The 16,846-nt window shown below is 41.4% G+C and overlaps 1 protein-coding gene across 2 annotated transcripts in view; it reads left to right on the forward strand.

Annotated features, from left to right (window-relative positions):
• Window positions 1–16,846, forward strand: part of Plek (pleckstrin) — a 42,085-nt gene that overhangs the window by 16,927 nt on the left and 8,312 nt on the right. The window contains exons 5-9 of one of the 2 annotated variants that reach the window (XM_055624340.1): window positions 2,181–2,365; window positions 4,844–4,948; window positions 6,835–6,918; window positions 12,417–12,486; window positions 13,627–13,759. In XM_055624340.1, the coding sequence (XP_055480315.1) occupies window positions 2,181–2,365; window positions 4,844–4,948; window positions 6,835–6,918; window positions 12,417–12,486; window positions 13,627–13,759 (577 nt within the window). Of the gene's footprint in view, window positions 1–2,180; window positions 2,366–4,843; window positions 4,949–6,834; window positions 6,919–12,416; window positions 12,487–13,626; window positions 13,764–16,846 lie in introns of those variants that run through there. The other variant, XM_055624339.1, reaches the window with a different exon arrangement.

The raw sequence follows: 16,846 nt of genomic DNA on the forward strand, positions 1-16,846 counted from the left end.
ACCCACTTCCCATGCTTGTTGTTTTGTAGCGGAACAGCACGTGACACACACAAAGCACTCTGAGTGCTAAGCTTTCAAATGGTTGTTATGGTTAAAGATGTTATACATCCATGAAATGGCACCATAAATTTGGAAAAGAGAAAACTAAGTCACTGAGGTGAATAGAAAGTGGTGCCTCACTTTGACTTCACAGTAGATGGAGTTTATGGGGAAGATTTCCGATGATGCGTTATGGGTTGAAATGTGCAGAATATGCATCTAGACATAAACTGACCACCTGGAAGAGCTGCCAGCTCTTCCCAGAAAGCAGAACAGGAGATATAGCTTGTGAGTGAGTGTGCCAGACACTCAGCATAGTGAACATGTTTTCAAGAGATGCCACTGGAACACACGTTGGAGGAATTGTAGCAGTTCAAGTATCTGAGAAGATGTTAGATCCACAGGAAATCCACAAGAATGTCTTAGGTCAGAGTCAAAAGGTGAGGAGGAGAGGGTGTGATTTGCACTACTGGTGGAGCAGTGTCTCACAGGAGTGGGTTTCAGAGAATGCAGCCAGTAGACCTTTAGCATCAGGTCAAGACCTAGCTTCGGCATCAAGCTGCTGAGGAAAACAACAAAAGCAAGGCGGGACCTAAGGCTGTGGGGCTGGGACACTATGAGAGCCCCACACAAAGGAACAAGAAGGGGTTTCTATGTAGGCTTGGCTGCCAGATTTGTCCTAGACTTATTTTCTGTTGAATGTATCCCCGAGTCCCAGAATATTCACTAAAACTCAAGTCCTTCCCATGGGCAATGGTAATAGGTTCTAGAACCCTCCATGAGTGGAGTCTTCGTGAGAGTCAGGTCGTCTCAGATGAGAGGCAGAGACTGGGAAGCAGTCCACGCAAGCAGTGGAGCGCCTTGAGAATCACGACAGAGAACCTGGGCTGAGGTTGTCTTTCAGACTTCTGCACACCTACTCTGTGTGAGAGGGTACAAAATGAGGGCCCGGGACATATGCATCCGAGGCCCATAGTTATCAAAACTCCCTGAGTCTTAAATTTCTGAGTCTTAAGTTTCTTATTTTTCAAATGGAGTCAGTAATTGCTACCTCTTTTGCAGGGTAGTGAGGATTGAAAGCAGAAATGCTTGTCTTCACAGAAAGAGAAGGGGGTACATTGTTTTTAACGTGTGAAACTCACAGAGGGCTCATTCTCTGATGTGGGTCACGGCTCTTTTATGTGCCCCATACCCAGGGCTCCAGCTCCGATGTCCCAGGACTAGTAGGCTGCCATGTTGGGTGTCACTGGCTGAAGTTGTAAAGAATACTCTTTATGGATACAAAGCTTTCATTTTTGGCTTGCTAATACCCCCCCCCCGATAGATTTTCTTCATTTCATTTGCTGTGCTATTTTCTCTTGCGATAAAAGCTAAATAAAATTACTACTCAACCTTCCTGACAGACTCTTTGAAAGGCGTGGCAAGAGATACAATAGATACAAGTAATGTAATCAAGTTTTAATTTAGGACACACATCCCATACATGCCATTTGATAATTAAAATCTGAAGTGTCTCTACACTACACATTCCTTAATTTGCCAGCAGACTCTCCTCACTGCCCCAGTCTTCCTTCTCCCCCGGTCTCCTCTTGCCTTCTGTGTTGTCAGGGCCAGTGATGTGCTGCTCCTTGTCTATGCCAGATTCTCAACTCCCATCTCAAATGCTTGCAAACACCTTCTCATATTTCAGGTCTCAGCACAGTTACTTTCTCTATGAATCATTTTCTGATTTGACCTAGTCATACATTATAGCAAATTTCTATAAATGTAGTGCTTACATTTTCACTAAGGAATCTGCCCCCTACTATCTTGCATCTTGCATGTAGTAACCTAGTATCATATACAAGCTCAATAAATGTGTGACTTAGTAAAGATAATTTATATATTTAAGAGCTGTGTAAGTATATATGTATATCTACATACATATATATCTGCATATATATGTATGTGTGCTTCAATTTTTGCATGATTCCTTTTGTTTCCAAGTATCATCTTCACTAATTTTAATTTTCCTTCTTGGAGTAACAAGTAAGGTGAGACAAGATGGACACTTGTGTGTACCGCAACCAGTGTGTGGGTGGTAGTCAGTGGCTTGTGGCTTGGGAAAGAGAGTTATTTTTTCCTCTGATGTTCTCATCCAGGTAGTGGTGTCATTGACTGGCTGGTTTCTAACAAGTCAGTTCGGAATCGCCAGGAAGGCCTCATGATCTCTGCATCCCTGCTCAGTGAAGGGTACCTGCAGCCTGCTGGGGATCTGTCCAAGAATGCAGCAGATGGAATAGCTGAAAACCCTTTCCTGGACAACCCTGATGCTTTCTACTACTTTGTAAGTGTGGAAAGCTACCCACTTGTTCTTCCTGACATAGGATCAGGGTAGATTTTCTATGGATATCAGTTTATAGATCTATGTGCAAACAATTTCTAGTCCTAAAGAGAACTGATAGGAAAAGAAGGCTGGAGAAGACAAAATGTTAACATCCAGCTGGTGTTAAGTACTGGGCACAAGTACTAGCTGCCCAGCATGATGACCTGGGTTCAATCCCTAGAACCTGCACAGTAGAAGGGGCGAACCAACTCCTCAAGTTGTCTTTTGGGTGTTGGCTTGTCACTACTAACTCAAGAGACAGAGAAAGCCTTTTCTGCTGTAGATTTCTTCAACTCTGAATACCTGTAAACTTTGTATACCCTCAAAGACAGGAAATTGGTCAGGCCCCCACCTGAGGAGCTCCAGAGGTCATTCCCTGCCCCCCAGACTCCCCTAACAGCCTTAAGGGTTGTTTTATAATAGCTGCAATGGCAGTTCCCAGCCCTGAGGCTGGAGAGTGGCTAGGCCCTGCACAATCCCTGAGTCTTCCCCAAGGACCAGGTCATATAATCCCCCCAATCCTAGGCCATTTTAGGAAGCGCTCCTCCCCTCTCTCTTGCAAAAAACCCTATGTAAGCCCTATTTTGCCCAGTTCCCTGCTGATTCTCACCTGAGCAGAGGCAGTCACCCTTCTGTGGTTTTCTCTCCCAATAAATGTCTTGTGTGAGGTTTGTTGTACAGACGCTGGCTTTCGTCTGCCAGGATACCTTTTGGAACAGAGCTGTAACACTTCTGCTGGAGTGCAGCTTTCACTAGGAAAAGTTCACCCTGCCAGAGCACAGTTGTAACACTTTCACCTGGGAAAACATTTCCATCTTCAGACAGAGGAGAGTTGTTACTTTTTCCCTGGGGAAACTTGCCCAGCAGCTGGAGGAGAACATGTTAGGGAAAGCCTTTTCTTTCAGAGATGCAACACTTCACACTGACCTCCGTATCCACTCCGTGGCATGCACATTCTCATGTCTCTCTCTTTCTCTCTCTCACACAGAAAGAAACAAATATTTTAAACACACATAACTAGAAGCTATGAAGACATGAGGCCCATAAACCTTCTATTGCAACAGCAGTTTCTAGACTTAATAGCTGTTCCCTCAAATGGGTGAAGTTTAAAGAAAATGATTGTCTACTTAAATAGTTTTCTCTAACTCACCTTTGAAATCTTATTTCCTTCATTTTTATTCTAAGTGAATGGTTCTCTACCTTCCCAATGCTACAACCGTTTAATTCCTCATGTTGTGGGATCCCCAACTACAAAATTGCATTCAGTGCTACTTCATAACTATAATGTTGCTACTGTTATTAATCTAATGTAAATCTCTCTCTTTTTTTAATGGTCTTAAGGGTCACCTAATGTTTGTTCAACCCTCAACGGGGTCATGACCCAAGGGGTGAGAATCACTGTCCCAAGTAATCGTTAATTTAGAAAAGTAGATTGTGTGCCCCTGCTTAGCACATGTCCTAGACAAAGGGAACACAGCAGTGGAAAGGCAACAGCTCCCCTCCTGCCATGATGTCCTTTTCAGAGGCTTGACCACGGGATGACAAGAGCGAGGAGCTGTCTGTGTTCAAATATATACCGAAGTGTGCACTGTCCTTCTGTATGCACTTCCTCCTTTCACCTTGTATGCTGCTTATGTTTGCCAAGATTGCTAAACTCATATTCTGTAACATGAGCTGAACTTGGGCTCCCATGGTAAATTTCAGCAACTGTGGCTTTCTAGGGGGATTTTTGACAGTTTTGTTTCTACATTTGGATCAGAATGTAGAAGTTAGGAAAGCTAAGTTAAGAACCATCTTTCTTATACAAATGAAGTGAACATCCCAGGCGGTGTTTCATTTCACTTTTGGTGAAGTTCTACTAGCAGTATTTTTTTTTTTTTTTTCACGCTTCAGACCTTTGGTCTAGTTTTTTATAGCCATTTAAATGAAGGGTGTTAAATTAAATTCTCACAGCAGCTCCTCCTCTGTGTGGCTTGTTACTCTCTTATAACTCTGAAAATCCATCAATTATCCTGACCTCAGGGGCTGAGTTGGTGCATGTACTCTTGGTTCTCTCAAGGTCAGAGACAGATGGAGGAGCTGAGTGACAAATCATGGTGGAGAGTGTTGCATCAGAAGGTTGTTACCCTGATTTTAAAGATGTCACAATAAAGTCCCATGACAAGAAAGACTTTGAAGTGAGAAATACGCCTCGTAAAGACTGAGGCAGATTTATGATATAGCCTGGGGAGTCATAGAAAACAAAAGGATATTGATCCGATCACACTTGAATAGAGACACAGCTGGAGCAGGATCCAGGAGTGAGAAAATGGGGAGGGCCTAGACTGCAAAGCCAGAGTAATCTCAGAGCTTGAGATCGGGATACCTGGAGCAGCAGGGAGGGGTGTGGACAGCAATATGCTTGGGCCCGTAAGAACCTGCTGTATGGTTTCCCAACAGCCAGACAGTGGGTTCTTCTGTGATGAGAATTCCAGTGATGATGACGTGATTTTGAGAGAAGAATTCAGAGGGGTTATCATCAAGCAGGGTTGTTTGCTGAAGCAGGTGAGTGCCTACCGTTATTTTACTCTGGTATTCCCCCTTTTCACAACTTTCACTTTTTTTTTTTTTTTCTAAATTGCCAATGTGAGCTGGGGATGTTGATGCTTATCTATAATCCCTGCAATATAAAGTCAGCCATAGGGATTGCTGTGAGATCAAGGACAGCCCGAACTAAATAGTGAGACTTTATCTTAAAAAGACAAAAAAAAAAAAAAGAAAGAAAGAAAAAAAGAAATAAAAGAGACAACGTCATCAAATAGTATTTAGCTTATTTGATCAATAACAAAGAAGGAAATGAAACCCACAAAGTGAAAGACAAAATGCCTAGTAGATGATGAAGGTAATGTTGGATTAGGACTGGGACAGGCAGAAAATGCCGCTAGAAATGGTGAAATGCTTCTTTTGCCAATGTAATAATGATACAAAGTGTTTTAAGAAAATATTTCCCTTTCCTTAATAAGAAGAAATAAGTTGGCCAAGAGATGCCATTCAAAAGATAAAGATATTTCATGGTAAAGTACTTTATGGTGACCAGAAAATAGGAACAGGCCACATTCTCTGGTAACCTTTTAGAACAAGGTACCATTCCAGACTGTGGTGATACATGATGAGAGCTAAAACTATGGCATGAGGCCATCTTTGTACGAATAGTAGGATAGGGTCAGATCCTGTTTGAGGGCATAGGCACAGTACAAGTGTGTGTGTGTGTGTGTGTGTGTGTGTGTGTGTGTGTACTATGTGCAATTTCAGGTATCCACAGTGTAGCTTCTTTTCATGTACAGAAAGAGGAAGTACTAGCTTCTAGGGGGTGTGGTTTAGGTGCTTCTGTTTTGATTGTCAAGCCTGGGTCTTGGGTTATCTAAGTTTTTTTTTTAATTGCATGTGTTTTTGCCATAATGCATGAATTTAATCATATTGATTCAAAATTATAGGCATGATGATAGAAGATTTGCCCTAAAAATGCACTTCTTGTGTACAAATTCAAAGTTTGCTCAAGTTGCATTTGTCTCTTGTCTCTGGGTCTCCCAGATGGTTCAGGACATGTTAGAGTGGAAAGCAACCACGAAAGGGAAGTCCCAAGGGCCGCTGGGGGAAGAGGGACCTCTTCTTCTGGTTAGAGTCGGGTGTTTGTGCAGCTCCAGGCAGGTGCGAATGCCGTTACCAAGTGCATCATAAGGAAAGCGGTGTGTGTAGCCCACGCCAAGCAGAGTCCCGAGTTGCCGAGCTTTCCGTATGCTTGCCTATTTAAGTCTTTTAGCTCATGAGTAACCCTGGTTCGTATCAGAATCTCTTGGGAGCAAATTAAAAAAAAAATTATGAGGAATGGCAAATGAGGTTGACCGCTAACCTACACACACATACACATATGTACATATATGTACACACCTGCATAGGTATATATTCATGTGCATGCACACATGTACATACACACGCAGAGGGAGAGAGCAATCGGCATCTTTATTAGGCTTTGTTTGATAGCCCATGTCTACAATTACGTATTTCTCACTTAATTCTTTTGAAATCCATGTATACCTAGTATTTTATTTGAGTTTCGGCAAAGCCTCTTGCCATACGGATCACAAACTCCTCAAAGAACAGGACGATGTCTTGACCCAAGTTATATGCCCAGCACTGCTCAGCGTGTCACACATGATGGTGTGCCATTTCACCTAATTCTAAAGCTGGAAGACAGCAGCAGAGAAATATTTAAACGTATCCGCTTGGTTCGCGAGCATCTGCCTTATTAATGGGTCTTGGTGCTGTCTCCCTGAAGAGGACATGGTTCAGGACCCAGTAATTCATCGTGGCATTCTTTTATCCTAGCAGACTTCTCACCAAGCACGGTGTATACAGTGATGCTAGCAGCTCACCGTTTCTTTCTCCTACAGGGGCACAGAAGGAAAAACTGGAAAGTGAGAAAGTTCATTCTGAGAGAAGACCCAGCGTACCTGCATTACTATGACCCTGCCGGGGTGAGATTACGGGGTTGCTAAATCCATCCAAATAGAAGTCCTGAGCGTATGTGAGCTGGGGCCACGCCCCTGAGCCACGCCCCCTCTCTTCTGATTACTTTCATTTTCATTCTCAGATTTCTTTTCTTCCTACTGCCTGTTATTTTTTCTACCACTTCCCATGGCAATGTCTGAGTTCTTGTGCCTCTTAGACCAGCAAAAACCCAGGAGTTGAAGAAAATATCAGTGAATTATATGCATTTGGTTAACTCAGTATACCTTTTATTTTGTCCCATTTGATACACACACACACACAATCTTTTTAATTTCTCTCAGCCTTCAAACAATGAGCTTCATTGTGACATTTTCACACACATGCCTGCTTACTTTGTTGTCATTCCCCTCCCCCAGCGCCCTCTCTTGTCCCCTCATCTGTATTCCTATTTGATTATTCCTTCCCTTGAATAGTCAGTCCTTCAGCTTTCATGTTGAATACTGTCCATCACATCCCCTTTCCCTCCATTCTTTCATGCCTCCTTTTCCCTCATTTGTAGTCCCCATTTTACTTCCTAATGTCTTTTTAGGAGAAGGCATGAGGACTATTTGTCTTCTTGAGTTTGGCTTTAACAAAATTGTCTATAGTTGATCCATTTTCCTAAAAATGTCAATATTGTGTTATTTTTATGGCGGTGCATGTAACACATTTTTATTACCCATACGTTCAATCCAGCTTCTAGGTTGAATTATACTTGAAATCTTGAAGTAGCTTGAAGGAGGTTGAAATCTACTTCTTGAAGGAGGTTGAAATCTACTTCTAGGCTTTCAAGGACCCTCCACATTGACTTCTGTAGTGGCCCTCTCAGTTTACATTCCCACAGCAGTGTATAAGGGTTCATTTCCCTCCATCGCCTCGCCTTCATGTAACTGACAGACATTCCACTGGGGTAAAAGAGAACCTTAGTGTGATTTTGATTTGCATTTCCCTGATGGTTAAGGATACTGAACCCTTTTTCAATTTCTTCTTTTGAGGACTGTCTATTCATTTCATTAGCCCAATTTTTTAACTTGATGATTTGTTTTCCTTGTTATTTTATTTAGGAGTTCTTTGTATATTCCAGATATTAATATCATGTTTGGTGTAGAGTTGGGGAAGATTTTCTTCTGTTCTGCAGGTTGTATCTTCTTTCTGCTGATTTTACTCCTCTAATGTGGAAAAGGTTTTCAATTTTTTCCATTCCATTTGTCGGTTCTTGTTATTTCCTGTGCTGTTGGAATCCTTTTCAGGAATCACAATCCTAAACGACATCTTGTCCTGGAGCAGGTTTAGAATTTACATAAGATCTTTTATCCATTCTGAGTTGATTTTGTTCAGAGTGAGAGATGTGGATTTAGTTTTAGGTGGTTGTTTTTTGTTTTTTTTTTGTTTGTTTGTTTGTTTTGTTTATCTAGGTTCTCCTGCAGTGTTTGAAGAGGCAATCTTTTTTTCTAATGTGTGGGTCTTGTCACTTTTGTCAAAGATTACCTGGCTGTAGTTTCGAGGGCGTATGTCTTGGTCTTCTGTTCTACCCTCCTGGTCTATACCTGCTATTTGAGCTGCCTCTGCTCAGTATGGCTCTCTAGAGCAGTCACTGACCTTGATGCCTCCAGTGCTGCTGTTTCTACTTTGAATCTTTTAGGGTTTTCAGAGTCCTCTTGCCTTTCTATGTGAATCCTAGGGGTTTTCCCTATGTTTGTGACGAATATGGTTGAGACACTTACTTTCTAGCTAGTGTGTTCTTTCTTTTTGATACTGCTGCTGTCTGATGCAATAATAAAAATGATGTAATAAAAAGAATTTTTTTAAGTAAGTGGCTGACGGCCATGAACTGGCTTAGTTTGTGCAGTTTTCTCAAATAGTGAGACCCAGCCATGTCACTCCTCAGCAGCCCAACAGACTCCACATCCCACCACAGATACACTTGTGCCTCCCTTACAGTTTTCATACTGTTTCTCTGCTCTGTTTTGTTGCTATTGTAATAATAATACTAAAATCTGTACACCTAAAGAAGATAAGCAAGAAGGAAGACCCTGGGTAAGTTGCTTAATCCTCATTCAGAAAGGCAAATGGGATAGACATCGGAAGCGGGGGAAAAACAAGGAAACGGGTCAAGAGCCTACCACAGAGGGCCATTGAAAGACTCTAACCTGCAGGGTATCAAAGCAGATGCTGAGACTCTTAGCCAAACTATGGGCAGAGTGCAGGGAATCTTATGAAAGATGGAGGAGAGGAAAGACCTGGAGGGATCAGGAGCTCCATAAGAAGAGCAACAGAACCAAAAATTCTGTGCACTGGGGTCATTTCTGAGACTGATACTCCAACTGAGGACTATACATGGAGATAAACTAGAACCCCTGCACAGATGTAGCTCATGGCAGCTCAGTCTCCAAGTGGGTTCCCTAGCAAGGGGAACAAAGGCTGTCTCTGACATGAACTCAGTGGCAGGCTCTTTGATCACCCCCTCCTGAATGGGGGAGCAGCCTTGCCAGGCCACAGAGGAAGACAATGCAGCCAGTCCTGATGAGACCTGATAGGCTAGGGTCAGATGGAAGGGGAGGAGGACCTCCCTTATCAGTGGACTAAGGAAGGGGCGTGGGAGAAGAAGAGGGAGGAAAAGTGGGATTGGGAAGGGATGAGGGAGGAGGCTGTAGCTGGGATACAAAGTGAATAAATTGTAATAAAAATAAATATTGTAATAAAAATAATTTGCTATGGAGATATAATTTATATCTTATATATTAAATTATATATTTAATATTTAATATATTTAATATTAAATATTTATATTTAATATATATTAAATTATATATATAATTTAATAGATATAAAAATAATTTGCTTCCCTGGGCACACCAATTTTTAATCATAAATGCCTGTTGTGTTTGTATGATTTTATCTTTCTTTATGTTTGTGAATTTCTGCTACACCTTTATCAAATAGATTATCTGTTTTCAGTTTCTATCACCTCTTCTTCTATTTCATGGATTCTTAGGTTAGGTTACAACTGTATCCTGGAGTTCTTGGGCACTGTGTTCTTGTTTGCTCATCTATCTATCTATCTATCTATCTATCTATCTATCTATCTATCTATCTATTGTTGTAGGCGTGGATTAATATTTATTAATTATCTTTTAGTAATGCTGCTGTTATACCTAAACAGCTGTATACCAAAATCACCACACAGAGACTGGATTTATTTAGTTAACCTAGAGCACAATGCTGGGCAATATTTACTTCATCCTAAACCTCCACGCCCTCATAGTTTCCTAACATTTAGATTTCCCACATTATACTTGCTTTTTAGTGATATCTTAGGTCCAGTCCATCTCTCCACGCAGTTCCAAGATCTCTCTCTTGCTCTGCTCCAAGCTCTCCTCACCCTTTTTCCTCCCACTCATTTCCTGCCCTCTAGCTCCTCCCCTCTTTCCTGTCCTCTGGCTCTTCCCAGCTCAACATTGTGTCTAGTTGCTTTATTTTGGCCTGTTTACACAAGAGTTGAGACAGGATGCTTAGAATGTGTATCACAATGCAATATCCAGATTGAAACCCGGGGTGGGGGAAGAAATCAGCATTTGAGTGAACAAGGATAAGGTGTATACATTTTAAAAAAACATTATACCATCTATCTATCTATCTATCTATCTATCTATCTATCTATCTATCATCTATCTATTATTTATGTATATATATTAATTGATGTTTGGATGTCACATACCCCAATCTTCTTCTTCATTCCTGAATTTTTTTTTTTTTTTTGGTTTGGAAAAAACCCATTGGTGGTACTTTGTACCCTATTTTTCCATTTGTTTGAGATTTTTATTTTAATGTCTTTGTTTTTGTTTTTTTCAACATCTCATCTTCCTTGAATTTTCTTCCTTGTCTTTTTTCCTTTTTTTCCTGAGACAGGGTTTCTCGTGTAGCTTTGGCTGTCCTGGACTTGCTTTGTAATCCAGGCTGGCCTCAAATTCATAGAGATCCACCTGCCTCTGTCTCCCTGAGTGCCCAGATTACAGTCATGTAACACTGTGACTGGCTTCCTTGTCACTTTTCAGTCTATGTTGTTGGTTTTCTGTTTGGTTTTTTTTTTCTGACTGTTTTTCTATGTTGCTGACTTTCTTTCCTAGTTCTTACATTTGAATTCATCTGCCTGTTTGTAAACTCTTTTATTGATCATTTTACTAGTAGATCTTCATCCAACATTGTTCCTACTTCAGCATCTCTGATTCAATCGGTGAGGAATTACGGTTTCTTGGAGGAGTCATACTACTTTGTTTCTTGTGTTTCTGTGCTATGATCTGTGCATCTCTTGGAGTAAGTGTTGGTTCTAATTAGAGAATTTTTTATTGAGGAGCATACATTTGAGTGTATTACTACTTACATAGGAGAAAACAAGGTGGTTTCAGGTAAGGTTCTATATGCGTGTGTGTGTGTGCGTGTCCTATATGTATGTGTGCAGATGTGCATGACTCTAAACATGTGGAGAGCAGAGCATGATGTGCTCCTCTGTCACTCTCTGATTTATTCCTTTGAGGTGAATTCTCTCCCTGGAACTAGAGTCTCGTTTTCTTGTTGTTTCCACCTAGACCATATGCTCACAAGCCCTAGTAATTCTCCTATTTATAGGTTTTCAGCTATATGTGTGTGTGGGACACATATAGGTGTTATATAGATGTTGAGGTCCAAACCTTGGTCCTCATACATATGCAGAAAGCCCTCTTAACTGTGGACCCATCTCTCTAGCCTCTGAGTGAGGATTGGATTTCATTCCCTTCTGTCACTTGTACTTTTCTCTGCACTTTTTAAACCTGTACTGTCACTACCAGTGATAGAATTTTCCCTTTGGCTACTAGAGACTTGTCTATTTTTTATTTTAATTTTCTCCTTTACTTTCATAGGAAAGTAGCATTTAGTCTACCATGTTACCCTTAAGCCCTCTCCAATTTGATATTTTTTTGTAGGAATTAATTCTGTCCAACATGTGCTCATAATTTAATACACAAGAATAGATAATTCATCTTCTAGAACAACTGGGCGATCTCTCTGTTTAAGACCAGCAATACTGGCTGTTGAGTAAAGATGAGGCCCTTTTCCTCAACAAAAGTTACAATTATGAAGGAAAAGATGTTCGCATCACCTGTCAGATGAAGGCTTCGCTCTGTCCATACATGGCGTTCCTCGACTTAGGCCTGTGTGTGCTGAAACGCTGTATCAAATCTGAGAACAGGCAGTTCCTTAGTGGGATATAATAACCTTAGCATCTCTCAGTTCCCTACCCCTTTTCCTCCAGATCTGAGTTCCAGATTGACTTGTATCTTCTCATGCAGCTTCAAGGGGAGGGTATGTTCTGTAAAGGATTTTCTTTCATCTCCCTTTGCTCTTACCCAGCATGTACCTGACTGGGCCTGTGTTAGGTCTCCAGCACCAGGATGAGGCAGGGCCACACTGTGTACTTTGGAGACACAGCAGCCCCTCTTTTCTTTAGGGCGAAGATCCCTTGGGAGCTATCCACTTGAGAGGCTGTGTGGTGACGTCAGTGGAGGGCAATCTGGATGGTAAGAATGTACTTCTGTGGAAGGGGGATGTGACTGCTGCCTCTCTATACCTGTGGGTATTGAGCCAATTAGCTAGCAAGTGTGCATAAATATACAGTCTGAAAACTTGCGAGCGAGTTAAGTGCCATCCCTTCCCAAGAGCTCGCCTGCCTTTCAGATCCTGGGGAATGAGGGTGGCTTTGTGGATGCCTTGAGTATATTACTGAACAATGCTAGAATAATCATTGTCTCCTGTGCCTCCAAAATGGCTTCTACAGAGAGTGTGGCCATGGCTCCTGGTGCTAAGGGGCTGCATCAGATGATCTTTGTTCTGTTGCACTCACACACCCATGACTGACACATGGGTTAACTATGTGGCTGTCTACTGCTTTGACAGGCCCAGAGGACACATGGAGTCACTGAGATGTGGCTTTCACAGCTCAAACTCTGCTTCTATTTTTCTCCCCTGTCATTGCCAGACTTTCTTTTTCTGTGTTTTTTTAAACTCGTATTTTTAGCACAAAATTATAGAGAAAACTATATAACAAATACCAGATTACAACAGGAATCACTATACAATTTGGTTGATGTGTGCTTGTCTGTCTTCATCTCTTGATAATTTGTCTTGAATCAAATGAAGACACACCATTTAAAGGGGAGCAAACCACGGAATCACTCTGGCTTCATCTTGACATTTTGGGTTTATTTGCCTTTTCATCTCTCATTTAGAGCTGAGCCTTAGCTCTTAGTTTATACTAACAAGACTGATGTTAGATATGGTTTGGATTTATTATATATGCATGTTTGCAGATATAAATATATGTGTACATTTTAATCTGTTGTACATTGAGATTGTCTCTTGGCTTATATTATGAGCAAAACAAAGGAACTCCTTAAAGACCATCAGAAGTTTGGTAGACACTATTGGTGTGCAAAGGCAAGAAATTTAACACACACATGATGAAGGAAAATGTTTTGTACATGTTTCTTAATGATCATGCTACATAGCTATCTTTACAGATGCTGCATGTATTCTTAGGCAATGAATATGTATGTAGAATTTTCTTAGGACACTAAAAAACAGGCATTTCATGACTTGGGGAATAAGAAGGGATCAGGTGAGCTTCTGGTGTCATGGTTATTTTTTTTTTCTCTTACCAGGTAAGAAGAACAATGAAGAGAACCTTTTTGAGATCATCACAGCAGACGAAGTTCATTATTACCTGCAGGCGGCCACTTCCAAGGAGCGTACTGAGTGGATCAAAGCCATCCAGGTGGCCTTACGGACTGGGAAGTAAGGATAATGTTCAAGTCCTTATCCCTTCCTAAGGGAAGCCCATGAGTGGATAAGCCTAGCCCATGACTTGTCCGTGTCTATGACGATTCAGCCAGAAAGAACGTAGGAGTGGGATATGTTTGCCTGCGTGTAACTAACCATGTGCCACATAATGTTACCTGCACCAGTCCATTCACTGTGATCTCTCCACCCCATCTGTGTCCACAAGCCATATAATGAGCTATGTCGATAGGCTATGTAGTCTTTCCAGGCCTTGAGACCTCTTGTGGAAAATGAAGGCATGGACTGGTTATCTTTGAGGTCCTCTCTAGTTGAAAAAAAAAAAAGCCAAATAGCAAATACATACATAATGCCCTGTGATTATTATCTCCATGAAAGTGAAACAGTCTCCAGTTGTACTGCTGGTATCCTTTTTAGGTGAGGTTGGGACTCTTGGCTCTCATGTTCCTGGTTTTTTCTTAGACATCATCTGTCTTTGAAACTGTTGTAAGATGCACTAAGGTGTCTCTTCTGTTCTCTGGTAACTTGGCTGTTGTTCTTGGCTGAGATTATGTAAAGTAATGGAGTAGCCTGCTTGCTTTCTTGCCTGCTCAGACAGTTCTCAGGAGCAGCTTTTTGCCCTGAGTGATGGTTTATAGCTTTTGCTGTTGCATTTCCAGAGAAACAGACTCAAGGAAGCCAGAGGCAGCCTAAGAGTCTTTCCAGGTGTGGAAGCTGCTAAGATCAAGATCTGAAAGGGGGTGAGGGAGCTCTCCCTTTGTTCTTCTCTGGAATATTATGCATCATTTCTTACAATTAGAAGGCAGCCTCTTAGCCTTTGAGTTTCTCTTAAGGTTTACAGAAAATTGGCTTGTTAGGGATACCTTCATGTGTGAGGGGCCTGGGCAGCTGCCTGGCGAGTTTGTCTCCCCAGTCTGAAGAGAGCAGAGAGGACTAGAGTGCAAGGCAAGCTACCTGTCCACACTGAGGGCCTGGAATCTATGCAGAGCTTGTGGGGGAGCCTGACAGGCCATGCAGCTCCTTTAGGTCTCCAAATCTCAGGGCCGTGTAGCTCTGCAGGCTGAAGTGTAAGCCAATGCCATTTGGGCTCTGAGAGCTTCCTGGTCCTGTTACTAGTGAGAGACGCTTCAAAACAGGAACTTGTTTATGAGTTTTCATTATGACTCCTGTCCTGAAGTATAAAACAGCGTATTCATGCAAAGGAGTATTTTCTTGTAAAATTATTATTATTTTTATGTATATGGGTGTTTTGCCTGCATATATGTAAACCATGTGCCATGCCTGGTTCCTGTGGAAGCAAGAAGAGGGCATTGGATCCCTTCAAGCTAGAGTTATGGGTGACTGAGCTCCTGTGTGGGCCCTGGAAATTGAACCCAGGTTCTCTGGAAAAACAACTAGTGCTCTTAGCCACTGAGTCATTTTGCAAGGCCCAGGAACATTTTTTTCTAACTCCAGATTTAGTTTTATGGTGTCTGTTAAAAAAAAAAAAAAAAAAAAGGAGAGAACAATTTTCCTCTTTCCATTCTAATGCTCCTCTTTTGCCTGCTTTCAATTCCCTTGTGCTAGTCATGAGACTGCCTCTTCTCAAGTTATTTTATTGATGGCCACGAGGCAAAGGAATATCATTGTCCTCAGCACATTATCTCTATAGAATACACACAACAGTTTATTTATAGTTAGTCTTCAAATAATTATTAATATGAGTCAGCCTTATGTTTTGAAATATATTTGGTTTACTTAGAGTCTTTTGGGTATGATGACTCTATTCTGTCTCTCATTAACTGTTTTTCCTTTATACAACTCACTTTCATCTTCTGAGTAATGTTTTATTTTTATTTCTCAAATTATTTGTACTTTTCCTTTAAAACAAAAACAAAGAACAAGGACTAAAGAGATGGATTGTCAGTTAAGAGCACTTGCTGCTCTCGGGCTGGGTTCCCTAGTCTGCACGGTGGCTCACAACTGTCTGTAATTCCAGTTCCAGGGGATTCAACACTCTTTTCTGGCCTGCGAATATATGCATGGCCTGGATATATGCATGCATACAGGAAAGCACTCATACACATAAAGCAAAAGCAAATAAATATTTTCTTAATGTCAGTTTACTTGAGAGTATAATAAAAACACCCCCACCCTGAAGACAAATGTTAAAGATAAGGCAGAGAGTACTTGTTGTTTTAATACATATCCCCTCACCTACAATCCGCAGACAAATGAAGGAACCCATTATGTGCACAGAAAGGCTTCCTTCGCTAGGGCTGCTAAGCGTGCTGCATATCTGCTGTAGCCTAGTGACTTTATTTATTTATTTATTTATTTTCGCTGAGACTGCAGTGGCATAGTAATACAAGTGTGCACAGTGGCCTCTAGCATTGTTGAGGCTTCCTAACATAAGCAATTGCCTTTTCCTGGGGAGAGGCTGGCTCTGAACAAAATAGGTACTTAGGGAATAGTTAAATGTGCTATTTCCCTCTGGGCAACTTTTTGGTTTACAAATAAAGCCCAGCTCCTGTTCGGCACAAGACAACAGACATGACTTGAACTCTGTCATGTGGCCACACCCTCAGGATTCATGAGAAGGATGTGGAAGCTAAGGAGTCTTCTTGCAGGACAGCTGACACTGGCAAGAAAGATTGGTCACTTTTTACTCAAGAAAGATTGGTCACTTTTTACTCAGAAGTACAACTGAAGGTGGGAGGGAAACGGGTTCTTTTATTACTAACCATAGAGGTTTTAAGCCAGATATGGTGGCACATATGTAGGCTCAGAGTTTGTGAGGTCATGGCAGGAGGGTTGTGAGTTTAGGGATAGTCTAGCAACACAAGACCACTAAATTAAGGAAAGAAAGAAGAAAAGAAAGTAAAGACAATTTAAAGGAGGTAAAGATCTTCTTGCCTCATAAAACTGATAGTGAGTCAGACAAATAAAACATCAATCTGAAAACTAAAATACCTGTTGGAAGACAAGATCTTTAAACCTTACAGCATGGAATGCAGCACTGATTTAAGGATCAATGTTTAGTTTCTCTTACCCATAAACACACACACACACACACACACACACACACACACACACACACACACA

Source organism: Psammomys obesus, unplaced genomic scaffold (genome assembly GCF_907164565.1).
Source record: "Psammomys obesus unplaced genomic scaffold, mPsaObe1.curated_primary_1811, whole genome shotgun sequence".
In the NCBI taxonomy this organism is placed as follows: Eukaryota; Metazoa; Chordata; class Mammalia; order Rodentia; family Muridae; genus Psammomys; species Psammomys obesus.